This window comes from Phaethon aethereus, assembly GCF_964289735.1.
Source record: "Phaethon aethereus genome assembly, chromosome: 20".
NCBI classification, from domain to species: Eukaryota; Metazoa; Chordata; class Aves; order Phaethontiformes; family Phaethontidae; genus Phaethon; species Phaethon aethereus.
The window spans coordinates 11,872,267-11,887,359 of record NC_138596.1 but is presented as its reverse complement, the minus strand read 5'-3'; the positions used below and the strand labels follow the sequence as shown (position 1 = coordinate 11,887,359).

General features: G+C 49.0%; 3 protein-coding genes across 4 annotated transcripts; 2 read left to right on the top strand and 1 right to left on the bottom strand.

Annotated features, from left to right (window-relative positions):
* Nucleotides 1-1,062: 1,062 nt before the first annotated feature.
* Nucleotides 1,063-3,608, bottom strand: RABEPK (Rab9 effector protein with kelch motifs; the record flags this gene model as incomplete). The annotated part of the gene is made up of 7 exons (XM_082009087.1): nucleotides 1,063-1,379; nucleotides 1,595-1,744; nucleotides 1,929-2,078; nucleotides 2,662-2,823; nucleotides 3,067-3,219; nucleotides 3,296-3,444; nucleotides 3,550-3,608. The coding sequence occupies 7 exons, from the start codon at nucleotides 3,606-3,608 to the stop codon at nucleotides 1,078-1,080; spliced, it is 1,125 nt and encodes a 374-aa protein (XP_081865213.1). The 3' UTR covers nucleotides 1,063-1,077.
* Nucleotides 3,609-3,803: 195 nt separating this feature from the next.
* PPP6C (protein phosphatase 6 catalytic subunit) lies at nucleotides 3,804-7,489 on the top strand (the record flags this gene model as incomplete). 2 transcript variants are annotated; one of them, XM_082009032.1, is made up of 7 exons in its annotated part: nucleotides 3,804-3,878; nucleotides 3,954-4,049; nucleotides 4,220-4,285; nucleotides 4,776-4,917; nucleotides 6,053-6,132; nucleotides 6,279-6,488; nucleotides 7,241-7,489. In XM_082009032.1, the coding sequence occupies 7 exons, from the start codon at nucleotides 3,804-3,806 to the stop codon at nucleotides 7,487-7,489; spliced, it is 918 nt and encodes a 305-aa protein (XP_081865158.1). The 2 variants fall into 2 exon arrangements, with proteins under 2 accessions (XP_081865158.1, XP_081865159.1); XM_082009033.1 differs by lacking the exon at nucleotides 4,220-4,285.
* Nucleotides 7,490-8,253: 764 nt separating this feature from the next.
* ARPC5L (actin related protein 2/3 complex subunit 5 like) lies at nucleotides 8,254-11,712 on the top strand (the record flags this gene model as incomplete). Its single annotated transcript, XM_082008800.1, has 4 exons — nucleotides 8,254-8,395; nucleotides 8,772-8,842; nucleotides 9,190-9,366; nucleotides 11,650-11,712. 4 exons carry the CDS (start codon nucleotides 8,254-8,256, stop codon nucleotides 11,710-11,712), a joined length of 453 nt encoding a protein of 150 aa, XP_081864926.1.
* Between the last annotated feature and the right edge of the window lie 3,381 nt (nucleotides 11,713-15,093).

Below are 15,093 nucleotides of genomic sequence, written 5' to 3'. Positions count from 1 at the left end.
TGCAGCAGATGGCTCTAACTAGGACCCCTCTCCTGTGCTCAAGCAGCCTCTTCCAGGCATGGGCAACAGGTGCTGCAGATGGCTCTGGGGCCTCAGCATCTATTGCCCTTGGTTGAATGGCAACTCTTGACATACCACCACACTTTCTGCAGTGTGCTGGTGTACTTTGCAGTTGCACTGAGGATCATGATGCAACAGATCCTCGTAAGGAAGGGAGGTAGTCAGCCTACATAATGGCATGCTGGAGGGGGTAGTTTCTCCTTGTGCAGCTTCACTAGAGCCTGTGAGCTTCTTGATGGAGAGGTAAGTTAGCAATCAGCCATAGCAAAGCATCTGCCCGCATCAGAGGGATGATGCAAACTTAAACTGCAAAGCATTTTAGAGGAGACTAGCTTAACTTCCACACATACAGCTTCCTGCAATATTAAAGCTTCTTTGGAGCTTTAGTCTTACCTTAGAAAACTGCTCCATTGTCTCAAGCTTGAAGTGATAAATAAATGCTTATTTTTTTTAAAAAGCTTAGTTGGGGAAATGTGGTTAAATAAAGAGTGTGATCCTTATCCCATCCATGGGATTAGGTAAATCTTGAGTACAGAAGGAGTTTTGTAGTGCCTGCTCTAATACCTCCTAAAAACTACTTAGCACTTTATACTTTCCCTGGTGTGGGGGATGCTTTTGTCTAGTTTTCATTTACTCATTTTCAAAATCATAGTGAAAGTTAAAGCTCAAATCATTCCCCCCCAAGAAAACTTAATTTCCAGGCAACACTGTGGCTTTGCAGACAAGTGCTCCTGTATCCAACAGCATGTGAGTCTCTTGCAGTGGAAAGCTGTCCAGACACAGCACAAGCCATGCCAGGCTCTTGCCTTCCAGCCACAGCTACCTGCCTGGGGAACATGGCACCTCCTGTCAGCAGGGCTGCATACAGAGAGAGCACCTGTACTGTGGGGGTGTGTTAGCACAGTGTGTTAGCCTTTGGAGGGTAAGAATTTCTTTATTGGAAAGAAGAGTTAACTTAATCTGACAGCACTGTAAAAGCTGTAGAAAAGGCTGGTGCTGTGCAGGACCACAGCTCTGCTAGTCAAGCAGACAGACAATGCAGTCCCCATATATTTCCCCCTGTGTGTCCATCCCACCAAATATTAACAGCAGATGCACAACTGCATCTTCAGTGCACCCCTCCTCCTCCTGGCTCTCCTGGAGGGGGCCAGCTTTGTCACCTGCTGACACAGTCACCTCTTTCCCAGCTTTGTCTTCCCAAGTGACAGCTCCCACATCTCCATTCTTTCCAGCCCACCAGGGAATGACACACATGGCATGGTCCAGCCTCCCAGCAGGCAGAGGGGAATCAAATTGTAGGAGTGTCCACTGCTGCTTCTCTGCAGTGCAAAGATACACATTCTCACTTTTACATGTAGCTTCACAGGCTTAAAAAGCATGCTGGCACAGTGACATCATTACTTAGACTAGTTTTCAACATAGAGTACTAGTATCACTCCAGTGCAATGATGCTAACTGCCAGGGGGGTGAGGGGGCAATGCATTTTCCAACAGACTGGCATTTACCATTACACAGCTGAGGGAAGTCACCCTACCTATGTGATACTTGTATGTAGTATCTAGCGTCCCATCTGTACTGATTCCACCAAAGATGTACAAGTGGTCTTTAAACACAGCTGATGAGTGGGATGCCCGTCCACCTGGGACATCACCAGTGGCTGGTATCTTAACCCACCTCATGTCATCTGTTGGAGAAAAAGAACACATCTGTGATTACGCATTATAAAAACATCTGCAAGTTTTGTTGTTTTAAACAAATGGGGTAATATTTTACGTACTTCAGAACCGATCTTTTAGAAAAAAGGTCCCCCAAAATCAAAACGCATCACACAACAGCTATTGCTCTGCAGTACCTATAGCCATACTTACTTATATCAATGCAGAACAGATCATTGTAAAAAATATCACCAGCTAAACCTCCATGTATGAAGAGTTTGGTCCCAGCTGCAACCACGACATGTCCGTGCCGAGGACAAGGGGGATCACCATGAGTATCTGGCTGGGACCACGTCAAGGTGGCTAAAAACGGAAGTACACATGCATTAGGAAGAAAACCCTGAAGTTCTACAAACCAGCGACCCTAGAGCCCTGCTGAGCCTTCCTAAGGAAATGCCTCCAGCGGGGTCAAAGAAGAGTTGATGCCCGATCACAGAGCATAGGCAAGCCCTCTGATGGAGCTCTGTGTGCTGTTTCGGGTAGCCAGTAGCTGGAAAGATTAATTCAAACTGGAAAGCAAACCCTTTCTGGTGCACACAGGGCTGTAAGAATGAACGGGACAACTCCGACAGTAAACGAGCAGCACAGGATGATGCCACCACAGAAAGGAATCAGCTGTTGGGCAAACATGATAAACCGCTCCCATCTCCCAGGGTGTTCCTCATCCCAGAACTTTACGCTGCCATTTTGGTCCAAATTCCCCGTAACTACATAAAGGTAAGTACATGTCAACAGTGAGGAACATCCACTCATCCATTTAAACTCGCAGCCAAAGCAGGGGTCCAACATTTCCACGTCTTTGATTGAACCTGAAATGCAGACCTCCCGCTCAACAGAGGATGGATTCCACCGTTTGGCATAACGCCCTTTACGCGTCCAGAGGTACCTGTGTCAAACACGTGAAGTCGCTGGTCTTTGACCGGTTCTGCTCCTTTATCGCCCCCTCCAAACACATACAGACAGTCTCCTACAGCTGCTGAGGAGGTGTGAAATGTCCTAGGCAGTGGCTGCACACCACTCACTTCAGGACTCTCCCAGGTTCCTATTTCTGATTAGGACATTTGATTAACAAAGTAATCAACACGGTAACAGAAGACATGCTCCACTCCCCCAACCACCACAGAGGAGTCTGGCTGGCCTGTCCTGCCCCGCACACCCGCATCTCCCACAGGTCTGCACGTCGGAGCTGGCTCCTGGCCCCTCTCTCCGCCCCCGGCCCAGCGGGGTGGGCGCAGAGACTGGCCCTCGAGGGGAGCCCTGGCCCCCGGTACGCCGGCCCGCGGGCACTCACCTAGGTCCAGCAGCTGGACGCAGCTCCGGTTCCCCGCCGGGTGGGCGCCGCCGAAGACCCAGAGGCGTGGGCGGGCGGCGGCAGGCAGGAAGGTGGCGTGCTCGTAGCGCGGCCGCAGCCCGCTCCAGCCGGCCGCGGCCCAGCGGTGCGCGCCTGCGGGCAGCGGAGAGTGCGGTCGGCAGCGGCCCGGCGGCCCCGCGCCGCCGCCGTCCGCCGTCCCAGCCCTCACCCAGCTCCACGAAGTGGGCGTCCGCGAAAGCGCCAGCGGGGTCGGCGCCGCCCAGGAGGAGGACGCGGCCGGGCCCGCCGCCCGGCAGGAATAGACAGCCGTGGCCCACGCGCCCGCGGGGCCGCTCACCGCGCGGCGACAGCCGGTACCTGCGGGAAGCGAAGGGAAGCGAAGGGAAGCGAAGGGAAGCGAAGGGAAGCGAAGGGAAGCGCTGAGCCGCGCCGGCCGCCCCCGCCGCCCTCCGCCCCGCTCACCACGTGCCCGGCTGCGGGCGGCGCCCCGGCTCCAGCAGCGGCAGCGCCCGCGGCCCCATGGCGGGCAGGGTCGGGCCGGGCCGGGCCGGGCTGGGCCGCTCGGCGCGCACCGGAGAGCAGTCCCGGGCAGAAGCGGCTGCCGCCTTCCGGCGCGCGCCCGCCGGAAGTGCCCCGAGCTTCCGCCAGCGTCGGCGGCCCGCGCCGCTCCCCGGAAGTGCCGGCCCCCGCTTCCGGCCCCGAGCCGCTGTCCCAAGATGGCGCCGCTGGACCTGGACAAGTACGTGGAGATCGCGCGGCTCTGCAAGTACCTGCCCGAGAACGACCTCAAGGTGCGGCCGTGGCGGGCGGGGCGGGGCGGGGGGGGCCGGGGCCGGTGCTGGTGCTGACCTGCTCTTCTCCCGCAGCGTCTCTGTGACTATGTGTGCGACCTGCTGCTGGAGGAGTCCAATGTCCAGCCCGTCTCTACGCCCGTCACCGTCTGCGGGGACATCCACGGGCAGGTAACGGCCGGGCGGCTCCCCCACCGGGACGCACGGCCGCCCTAGACTGCGGCCCGGCCCGGCCCGGCCGCGGGTGCTGTGCTCTGTGGCGCCCGGTGCCGCGCAGCCCCCGGTGCCGCTGCGGGTGCTGCCGGCGGGCATAGCCCTCACGCGTCTGCTTCTCTCCGCAGTTCTATGACCTGTGTGAGCTGTTCAGGACCGGCGGGCAGGTCCCCGACACCAACTACATCTTCATGGTACGTGCATGCTGGGCCTGCCCCTCTCTCGGTGGATGGCTGGAAAACGAGTTTAAATCCTCATGTGTGCATTGCGTTTCAGACCTTGCCTGTGAGCGTTGTGTTTGCTTTTGCTGTTTGGTTACTATGTACAAGTTTTATTTTGCGGAGTAAAGCGCAAGTTATGTGGTGTAAAGTGACGCAGGAAGGGAGGAGCGCGGTGCCTGTCAAGCTGGGCAGCGTGAGGGGGTGCAGCAGCACCCTGCCTTAGTGAGGGCTGTCCTGAGGGTCCATCGGGTTGTGCGCCAGGGCGGCTCTGGATGAGCGGCCGCCAGTTCAAAGCTGAAACTCCGAGTGACCAAAGAACATGTTCACATAGATGCCAGCAGATCCCGGCTTCCCTTCAGCGTTAGGTTTCTTTATGCACTGCGAGAAATTTAGAATGGATGTATCACTTTGCATTTTTCCATTTGACTGCTTCTCCATTTACAAATATTTTTTTGACTTGCAGGGTGACTTTGTAGATAGAGGTTATTATAGTCTTGAGACTTTCACTTACCTTCTTGCACTAAAAGCTAAGTGGCCTGATCGTATCACACTGTTACGAGGCAATCATGAAAGCAGGCAGATAACACAAGTGTATGGATTTTATGGTAAGTCTTCATCCAAACGATTTCTGAATGGGGGCTAACATGTAACAAATGAGTACAGCCTGTTTCCCTTGGTTTTCAATGCAGCACTACCCAGGGCTTTCCTGGGACTGGATGGGAAGTGGGCTCAGCAGAACTTGAATGTTGTCATTTGATAATGTGATCGTTGTGTTCATGAAGTAGAACGTGTTTTAGTCCAGATCTCGTTGCTCTTTTCCTCTAGCATCTGGGCTTTCTGTTTGTTTTTTGGTGCCACATTCAATTTTAGAGGCAGAGCATATATTTATGCAGAATGTGATTTGGTATCTTGTCATGAAGGGTTCTGCACAAAGTCATGATATTACTGTAATTTCCCTTAAGTTTCAGTATAAGTAAAATTCAGTGTCGCACACAGTTTGCTGTGGAAGTCATTTATTGTCAACAGTGAGCATGTGGGAAAATGCCACTGGCAAGAAATAAGCAGCAGAACAACTGTGTGAAAAACTGAGGGAATTAAATTGCTTGGAAACTTCTTTGTTGTTATGTGAGGCTTTGATAAAACCTGAGGAAATCCTGGACAGTGTCTAACACCTGCCATAAAGAATAATGTCTGTAACATGCTTTCTTTTGGATAATATGTCAACAAGAGCAAGTACAAATGTTCATAGGTTGCTTAAGAAATGCCTGCCCATCAGGTTTATTGCCACGTTCGTGTACCTTTAAACAAAGCTACTGTCACTCCTGTTGGCAGTAAGAATATCTTCCACTAGCCCTGGTCGCTTCACGCTTTCTGCCTCAGTTCTCCTGTGTAAAATTTGCTAATTTAAGCACTTGGCTGGTCTAGTCAAGGGTCAGTTGCCAGCCAGCTAGCTGTGGGAAGCAGCGACATCACCAGCCGCGTTGCATGAGACCCTCTTTTCTCTGCACCGCCTGGTGTGTTGCTCAACAAGCAAAGACCAGAGGGTACCTCGGTCCCTCCCCATGGGTGGGCCTGGCCAGGAGTAGGATCGAGCCCTTCCCACTGCCTGCTTAGCAGTGCTCCTGATAGGGTTTTTATTGTAGCTCTGACTTTCGAGTTCTGCTGTGAGTGTTTGCTTCTAATCTTACTGTCTGAATGCCTTCTGATCCATTAAGAAGAAAAAAATTCTCTGTTTAACAGATGAGTGCCAAACCAAATATGGAAATGCTAATGCTTGGAGATACTGTACCAAAGTCTTTGACATGCTCACAATAGCAGCTGTAAGTGTAAACACCACATTACAAAAATACAAGTAGATTGTCTAAATGTGACTGCTAGAATTGGTGACCTTTAAGGGTCACACTGGTGGTGTTCTGGGATGGATGAAAATACTGAGTATTTTGCACGTGTCTTTTTTTTTCTCCAGTTAATAGATGAGCAAATTCTCTGTGTGCATGGTGGCCTCTCTCCAGACATCAAGACACTTGATCAAATTCGAACCATTGAACGTAATCAAGAAATTCCTCACAAAGGCGCCTTCTGTGACCTGGTTTGGTCTGATCCAGAAGATGTCGATACGTGGGCGATCAGTCCGCGAGGAGCAGGCTGGCTGTTTGGCGCAAAGGTGACGAATGAGGTAATGATGGTGTTGTATGCAACATAAAGTAATTGCAGGTATGAGATAAATCGAAGCGTTCAGCTCAATTTGATATTTACCCTAGCGGTGAATGGATTGATGGCACTGTGAGAGGATGAACTTTCCTTGTGAGACTGCTATAAGTTGTTGTGGTGGAGAAGGTTTGCTCGAGCCAGGTTGAAAAAATGAGCTATTTGAACTTAAAGAGTATCAATACAACTGCCAGATTTGATAATACTGATTTTGCGTTTAAAAAGTATGATGGTGGTGATACTAACCAATATCACTATGGTTTGTGTAGAATACTTTTCTAAGGATTTAGGAGAAAAAAAAGACTGTACCATTTTTCTTAACAATTCTTGACTTTAATTTTTGTTTGGAAAACAATGAGCAGACTGCTCGGGGCTAACACTTGCTGACCTTCCCAGGCTTCTGAGCTAGCTGCATTATGAATGCCTGACTCATGCCGTGCGTTGTCTCTGTGGCCTTTCCGCAGCATGTGCGGGAAGGATCGAGCCTTGCGGACAGCACAGACTTGGGCATTGCAGCTGTCACCTGTATTTCACGGGTGTTTTTCACTGCTCAGGTCTCAAAACCCCAATATTTTTTTTTTTAGCACACTGGGTGAAAAAGCTTCTCTTCAAGCCCTTCCCGGTATGCAGGTGCAAGGGCTGTAGCAGGGAGAGGGCTGTTGTGGGGGCAGTGGCATGCAGCTGCTCAGAGAAAACTGACCTTCCTTTTTTCCTTTGCAGTTTGTTCACATCAACAACTTAAAACTCATCTGCAGAGCGCACCAGCTAGTTCATGAAGGCTATAAATTCATGTTTGATGAGAAATTGGTAACGGTATGGTCTGCTCCAAATTACTGCTACCGCTGTGGAAATATTGCATCAATCATGGTCTTTAAAGATGTAAATACAAGAGAACCAAAGTTATTCCGTGCAGTTCCAGATTCAGAACGTGTAATTCCTCCTAGAACAACCACACCGTATTTCCTCTGAGACCGTTCCCCGCCTGCTGTCTCCCTCTTCCCTTGTACTGCCCCTTTACAATATACTTTTTATTGAGCACTTTGCTGCTGAAATGCTGCCTCTTGCCTTTTTTATTTTTAAATTATCTAAATTTATTGTGTATTATGGTGTCTGTAGCAAGTTTCTTTTTCCCTACCCTAGATTAACTTCAGACTATTTGTACTATGTCCTTGAAATTTGTACTACTGCATGTGGTTCTTACGTTACTTCTGGGTTGAGAAGAAACGTTTTCCTCTTAACAATCGTGAGACCCGGGAAGCGGCTCGGTCCCAGTGTGTAATTCCGCTTTTTGTTTGGTAAGTTTTAAGAAATTTCAGCAGCAAAGTTACTGCCTAGCGTGCACCATGGGCCTGCGAATGCCTTCTGTCGTGCACACGCGCGCGGTAGAACGGAGTCGTCCCTGTTAGAGCGTGTTTTAAGCGGACAAAAATAAAGTGGTCAGAAGGGCTGTCCCCTCCCCCCCTTATTTTTTTTGTTTTCGTAGGATTCCAGTGAAAAGTGCACAAACCTGCTGCAGCCATTGAATTTGTACATTAAAATAATTGTTCTGATTTTTTTCAGATATCTTGTATTTTTAATAAAGCCGTACCTTACGTCAGCCCCCGCCCCCGCCGCCAGGGCGGCAAGGCGAACGGGAGTCCTCCCTCCCCCCGCGAGGCGGGTCGGGTCTGGCCGCTTCCGGTTCCGGCGGGCGGCGGTTCCGGTTCCGGGGGCGGGGCGGGGCCGGCGGCGGCATGGCGCGGAGCACGCTCTCCTCCCGCTTCCGCCGCCTCGACATCGACCAGTACGACGAGAACCGGTTCGTGGAGGAGCCCGAGGAGGCGGCGGCGGCCGAGCCCGACGCCGGCCCCGAGGTGGAGGCGCTGCTGAGGCAATATCCTTTGGGGCCGGGGGAACGGGCGGGCCCCGCCGCCGCCGCCTCCCTCGGGCACGGCCCGTCCGGCGGCGGCCAGCTCGGGCCTGGCGCCTGCTCGGGCAGGCCTCGCCCCGTGGGGTGCGCGGAGGCGCCGCCGTGACCGAGCGCTTGTAGCCAGCTCCCCGCGTAGGTCGCCCGGGCGGCAGGGGCAGGAGCAGCGGCCCGCGAAGCGCTTCCCTTTGCCACCCCGGGCTGGGCCGCGGCCCCACGCGCTGTGGTCTTGCTGTAAACACAGCTCGTCACCTTTAACGCCGCTCAGCGCGATTACGCAGCGTGGCCCGTGGTGCCGGGGCTGCTGACGGGGCGGTTTGAGTCCTTGACTGCTGCGCCGCACAGGGGACGCGCTGCGGGCTTTCCACGCTGCCATAAGGAGCTCTCCTCTCAACGCGAAGAACCAGGCGACGAAGGTAAGCGGGGCTGGGGCGCGGGCAGAGTGGTGGGCTCAGCGGCGGTCTCTGGGGTGCTTCGAAGTGACACAGCATTGCCCCAGAGATCTGATTAGTGCCCCAGTGCTGTTAACGAGCGACACACCAATATGCCGTGTTTTTTGCATTGGCCACCCCCTTGTGATCACCCTTTCCTTCTTCTCACTCCTGAATCCTGAAGTGAAAAATGCTCACCTACTGGGGTACAGAAATAAGCCAGCTTTTAGTGTAGCCACTGGTCCTCTGGGTGTACTGTGTCGAACACAAGTCTTGGGATCGTTTCCAGCTCTGCTGGTTCTCATGTTACTCTCCTTTCCTTGTCTTCGCAGGAGCAGGCCCAGGGAATCATGCTTAGAGTTCTCACATCTTTTAAAAGTAGTGAAATAGAACAAGCAGTGAATTCCTTAGACAGAAATGGCGTTGACTTGTTAATGAAGTATATTTATAAAGGATTTGAAAAGCCAACAGAAAATAGCAGTGCAATATTACTTCAATGGCATGAAAAGGTATGTGTTTGGTGCTCTCTTGGCTCAACCACACTGGAGTTTCCTTTGATCTTTGCTCTCTTTGAGCTTGGACTCATTAAGCCTTTACCTGTGTTTCAAACCTTACCCTCAGCCAGGGGGAAGAGGTGAGACTCATGGCAGGTCAGCGTCCACTGGAGGAAGCACTGCGCTGCCTTCTGCGTCTAATGAGTGCAGCGGCCCCACCGAGGAGAGAGCTGGGAGTGGAGATGTGGGTGGTTGAATGGCGTAGCTGGTGGTGTTTCTTTGTAGCTGAGTGTTCAGACGAGCGGGTGCTCGGGCTGGCTCAGGTCTGGCAGTGTTCATCAGCTGAGTGCTGGTAGCAGCATATATGGCACAGCTTAGTAACAGGACTCAGCAAACCTGTTTGGTTTGCACAGAAGAAGCTTTTGACATCTCCAGTAAGATTCCGCTGGGATCCGGGGTGGTCCTCTCATGTTTCTGTGAAATACCGTTTGTGAGACAGGGAGGTAGGATGTGTTCATCTGCTGTTGAATGTTCCCTCTATGTGATGGGATGAGGGACATGAAGCAGCTGCTCGGTGCCACTGCCCCCAGGCAGGCATCCCAGTGAAATCTGCCCCAGCCCTGGCTGTCAGCACTCCTCCTAGGAAAACTGATCCCTAGGAATGCGGCAGCTCCCTGCACCGCCAGCAGTGTAGCAGTGCGGCCTGCTGCTAATGCCAGTGTTGTTTTCTCAAAGTACGTTTTTTTTCCTGTGATATGGAGACAGAACTCTTCCTTTTTTTCCCTGTTGTTTCCACTGGAGACTGTTTTCAGGTAACCCTGGGTGGGTGTTCCCAGTGTGTAATGTTACACAACACCACCCTGACTGGAAGGATGACAGTGCTCAGAGCACGTAGGCACACGTAAAGCATCTCATCCTCTGTTTTGGAAGGAACAAGGCAGGTCTGAAGTAGGCTGGGCAGGGTTTAGAACCTGGCTTGTGTTCTGCTTTTTGGCTCTACCGGTAAGACATGTGGCTTGCTCGTCACAGCACCAGTCTGTTACTGGGAAAAGGGCTGTCATCCCCGTGCACGCCAGCTCTGCTAACTCGGGAATGTTTATGTGCATGCAGCATGCGCAGGTTCTGCTCTGCATGGATGCTTTGCGTTCACATTTCCTAATGAGAGCGAGGCGTCTCATGCTGTTGATCATTGTTCTCGTTTCATACCTTGCAATACTCCCTGGGCTGCATTTGAATTATGTCTGCAAAGTAAACACGCCTCATTTTAAGCAGTCAGCTTTAATATTTATTTTTTCATAACCACATCCATCATCTTCTAGACTTTAGAAGGATACATTATTTACATTGAGGGATGCAAATGAAGCTGAAATGAGGCCTCCCTCCTTTCCTATCCAGGGATATGGGAGGTGAGATGTTGTGCATCGTCAATGACCAGCAACATCGGTATCCTGCTCTAGATCCAAAAAGTGGTTAGGTTTTGGAGAATGTCATTTCCCCTTAAGATTTACTAGTATATGTGTTACTAAATTATTGTATTTGGTTTTGTCTACCCTTCAATCCCTTGGTTCTTATGTCATGGAGTACATTTATAGAATATTACTATGTATGTAATGTACTGCAGTAATTTAAGGCAAAGGTCCTCTTGCCTGTATTTACAGAGGGGAAGGGAGGCATAAGCTTCCCAAGATTGGAACAAGCAAGGACCTGAGTTCAGGTCTGAGCTCCCCCATTAGCCTTTTAACTGTCAGCCTAAATCATTCAGAGAATGCACGGCAGCGAGGAGTCAGCGTGTGGATGCAGAACTTGTAACAGGAAGGCAAAGGCGTCAGCAGGGCAGAAGGCACCTGCAGAGACACGAAGAGGTGGAACAACCCGAGAACTGTATTTCCTGTTCTGGTCGTAATGCAGCTCTATGCTAGCAGCTCACTCTGGGGCCATGGGAGCGAGCCCACGCGTGCGAGCGCTTTGTGTGCTGGAGCACCACCGCTGCCTGGCCTCGCAGGCTGGTGGGGGCAATGCAGCTTCCTCATGCTGCGTGAGACAGTTTAGTACCTGAGTGAAACAACTTAAAATGTCTTTAATGTCTGCATGTGCTACTGTTGTAATGATTTGAGAGCAAAAAAAGGGGTGGAGTGAGGTGGAACAGCCCATGCTGCCTATGTGTGGAAAGTAAGTTTTTGGAGAAGAGCCATGTACTCTTCTGTTATTAAACACTTAATTGTCTGTTCTTTTAAGATGCCTTTTACATGCGATGCAGCGACTCTGTGTAACACCTGTCTCCTTTTCCCATCCCCACAGGCATTAGCAGTAGGTGGACTAGGTTCCATAGTACGAGTTCTTACAGCAAGAAAGACTGTTTAAAAGACTATTAACTTGAACCAAGACGACCATCAGTTTTGGACTCGGACGAAGGAATTAGCTGTAATGACACTGTTCCATCTTTACTGCAATCTACTGAAACACTATGGAAACCTCCTCTTGGAATGCTTTTAACCTTAAAGGTGGGGGAAGAGTAAAGGTATTCCTGCATATTCTGACTATCGAATACAGGAGCCAAGACATTCTCCTGATCCCTTCTTTAACTCGTGCCTCCTATTACTGTAAGTGAACTGGTATTTTCAGATGCCGCTTTATGACACGTGGCGATAAAAGATCCTGTGTGTTCTACTTATTTAAGAGGTAGCTATGCCCTTGGCAGATGCAAGATCCTGACAGGCAGGAGACGTGTTTATTAGAGTGATGGTTTTGTACATATGGTTGAAGGACTAATTAGACTATGGGGTTGGTTTCAGTGTAAAGTGCCTGCTGCATCAATAAAGTTCTTGGATCACATGAGTTAAGTAATTTATTTTTCACAAAAGCAGGCCAGCAATACACAATTCTAAGCTAAGTGTCCACCTTTGCATGAACACTCTTAACTCCAACTGTTTACAGAATTTGTCCTCAAATCCAGCTATGCTGGCTCTAGGGAGTGGCTCTGGTCAAGGCTTCTAAGATGCAGTGACTCTAATACATAGTCACCCTGGTTTGATTTTTATATTCTTGTCCATCCTAGAAAGTCAAGAAAATACTTCAGAACTGAATTATTTAAGTATTAGTGTATCCTTACCTTCTGCAGTGTAGCAAAGTGAGCTGCTTCCTTTGAGTCAGTATGCACAGATGCTTTATCCTTGATTTGTCCAGACAGAAGGACACAACTAGTCAAACCATCGCTGTCTCCACCACCAGTTACAGCACCCTTGGCAAGAGCGCTGGGCTGTACGGGGCGTGCCATGAGTCTGGCAGGGTTATCCGCCAGGAAGGAACCGTCCTTTTGGCACAAACGGGCACAGGCGAAGGGAAGCAGCTGCTCAGGGAGGCCCTACTCTATTCTATCTTTGTTTCTATCAGCTGCTAAAAGCACAGCAGCAGCTGTCCCTGTGAGAGACGATTCTAGGAGGCAGAAACGCTGCCTCATTCCTGGCCCAGCTCCCTATGAGAAATAGGGGCCTTAATTACATGGCTGACACACCCATTCTTGCCAGGGGCAGAAGGTGGGGTTTGTTTCATGCTTTAAAATCTCTCAGTTTTAAATAGCTGTAGCATCCCAGTGGAGATAACCAGAACTATAAAGAGAAAGAAATCAAGATTGGGGTTTTGATCCAAAATGTATTGCACCACAAATTTCATAGTGTTTCATAATACAATCCATATTTACAGCATAGAAGGAAAGAAATCCAATGGCCATAGAAAGGATTATGTATACCACTGTCTTTATACAAGGGAAAGTGCATTAGCTTTTTAATATATGTATACACATCATTCTTGCTCTGATATCTAAAAAAAAATCCAACACTTAAGAACTAGTTTATGGTAAATTGATCCAGTATGAGTTTTGGGATCTTAAATTGAAGTTGTGTTAGTGAATATATAATCTAAGATTTTATGTTGTCACTCTTTATTCTAGGCTGCCTGTACTGTTTTTCTTACTGTTCAGCAGTAACCTTTCAAGCCAGGATCAACATAAACCAATCAGTCATTCAGCGTGAGTAGAGGGAATCCCATCCCCTGGTGTCTCGGGTCCCACAGAAACCTGGCCAAGGCAAAGGGACATTCTACAGAAAAAGACCTTAGAGAATAAAATCTTCCCAGAACCAACAGGGTTATCGTGCCCCTGCTTTGTTTCAGTACAGGAGCAATTGATGTAAACCCACTTTCTGATTGTCTATTTTCATATTAGAGCAGAATTGTACTCTTCCCATAAACTTGCCTATGCTACCTTTAAGTGCCATGGATCAGGTTACTAAAGACAGTGTTTGGACAAGCTTTAGTGTACTAAAAAAATCCTGTTGGTTTTCTTAACTTTAAATAAATATAACCTAGCTCTAAATGGAGGAGTGTCCCTTGTGCCAAGGTTAAGAGCTACTGCAAGTACCTGTGTCCGGGATATGGCTGATTAACAAAAACTTGGGAGGTCAGCCAGGGTGTAGGTTTGCAGCACATTTACCGCTCTGATAACTGACCACACGTAGAAGGATACTTCCATCTTTACCACAGCAGGAGTGTGCATGGACCCAGGGAGCAGCTCCCATGCTGTAACTCTGACACTGCATCTTGACTGCCACCACCAAGGTCACTCAGACCCCTGTTGGCAAGCCAAAGTCAGAACCTGAACAGTGACTATCTCCACTAGAGGACAGGTTGAATTTTCTTGAACGTATTTAATAAAAGTATTGTTAGGAACACAAACCTCATTGGAAGAGAATTACCAGAATTGCAGCCTGCTCATCGAATTCCATACATGTGTGGTTTTTTGAAAATAGGTCCTGTTTTACTGCTGCTTTCCATTTTCACCTAGATTTTGCAGTGGTGTTTGTTAGTAACTACTGGAAAAATTGTGCTTCCAACTCTGTGAGGCAAGTGCCACCTTGGTCCCCTTTTAAGGGGGAAGGAAAACAAGCTGCTGGAACCAGGATTTATTCATTAAGAGTTGAATGTTGCCCTCAAAACCAAAAACCTCATGAGCAGCATTTCTTTTACCATGTAGTTAGGACACAGTTAACAGCCCCACTACCTGTTCATAACAGTTTTTAAGCATCAGTATTTGAAGTATAGAAAGCTACAACCAAAGAGGCAGATAGCTACTGGTATACAGATCTGTTGCTAGCAGACTTGGAAGAAAAAAAAAATAAAAATCAAAGTGTTAGTACCCACATTCTTCACCCTTTGTCACTAGATTTTTTTTTTTTTTTTTTAAATAAAAGGTATTCTCAGTGTGCATTTACAATATCTGGAATTCAGCTTTAAAAATTTAAAATGGTTTACTACCCCTTCTTCCCAATGCTAACAATCTATGGTACAGGCAAATAGATTACTTTTAAAGGCGACTGAGTATTAGGTACTATAATTAAGACCATTTTAAATATTATTTTTCTTTAAGAAAAGTAAAATCAGACAACTCTGAAGTTGTGCTCTCAAATTAAATAATCATCATCAACATGCAGTCTTCAGGACTGCAGGCCAGGATATATGCACCTTAAATTACACAGTGATATGAAAAAATGCGAACTATTAGTTATGTCAGTATAAGAAGGCAAGGCAGATTTCTTTTTTGGTTAAAGCTCCTGCTCCTGTTCTTTGAAAGGCTTTTCAAAATGTCAGAAACTCAATACAGTACTGCCAACATTTTTTTTCATTGCTTGCTTTCCACAGCGAGACAAGGAAGCTTTACTGTGTCTAGAGTTACTCAACTCTAGCACTCCC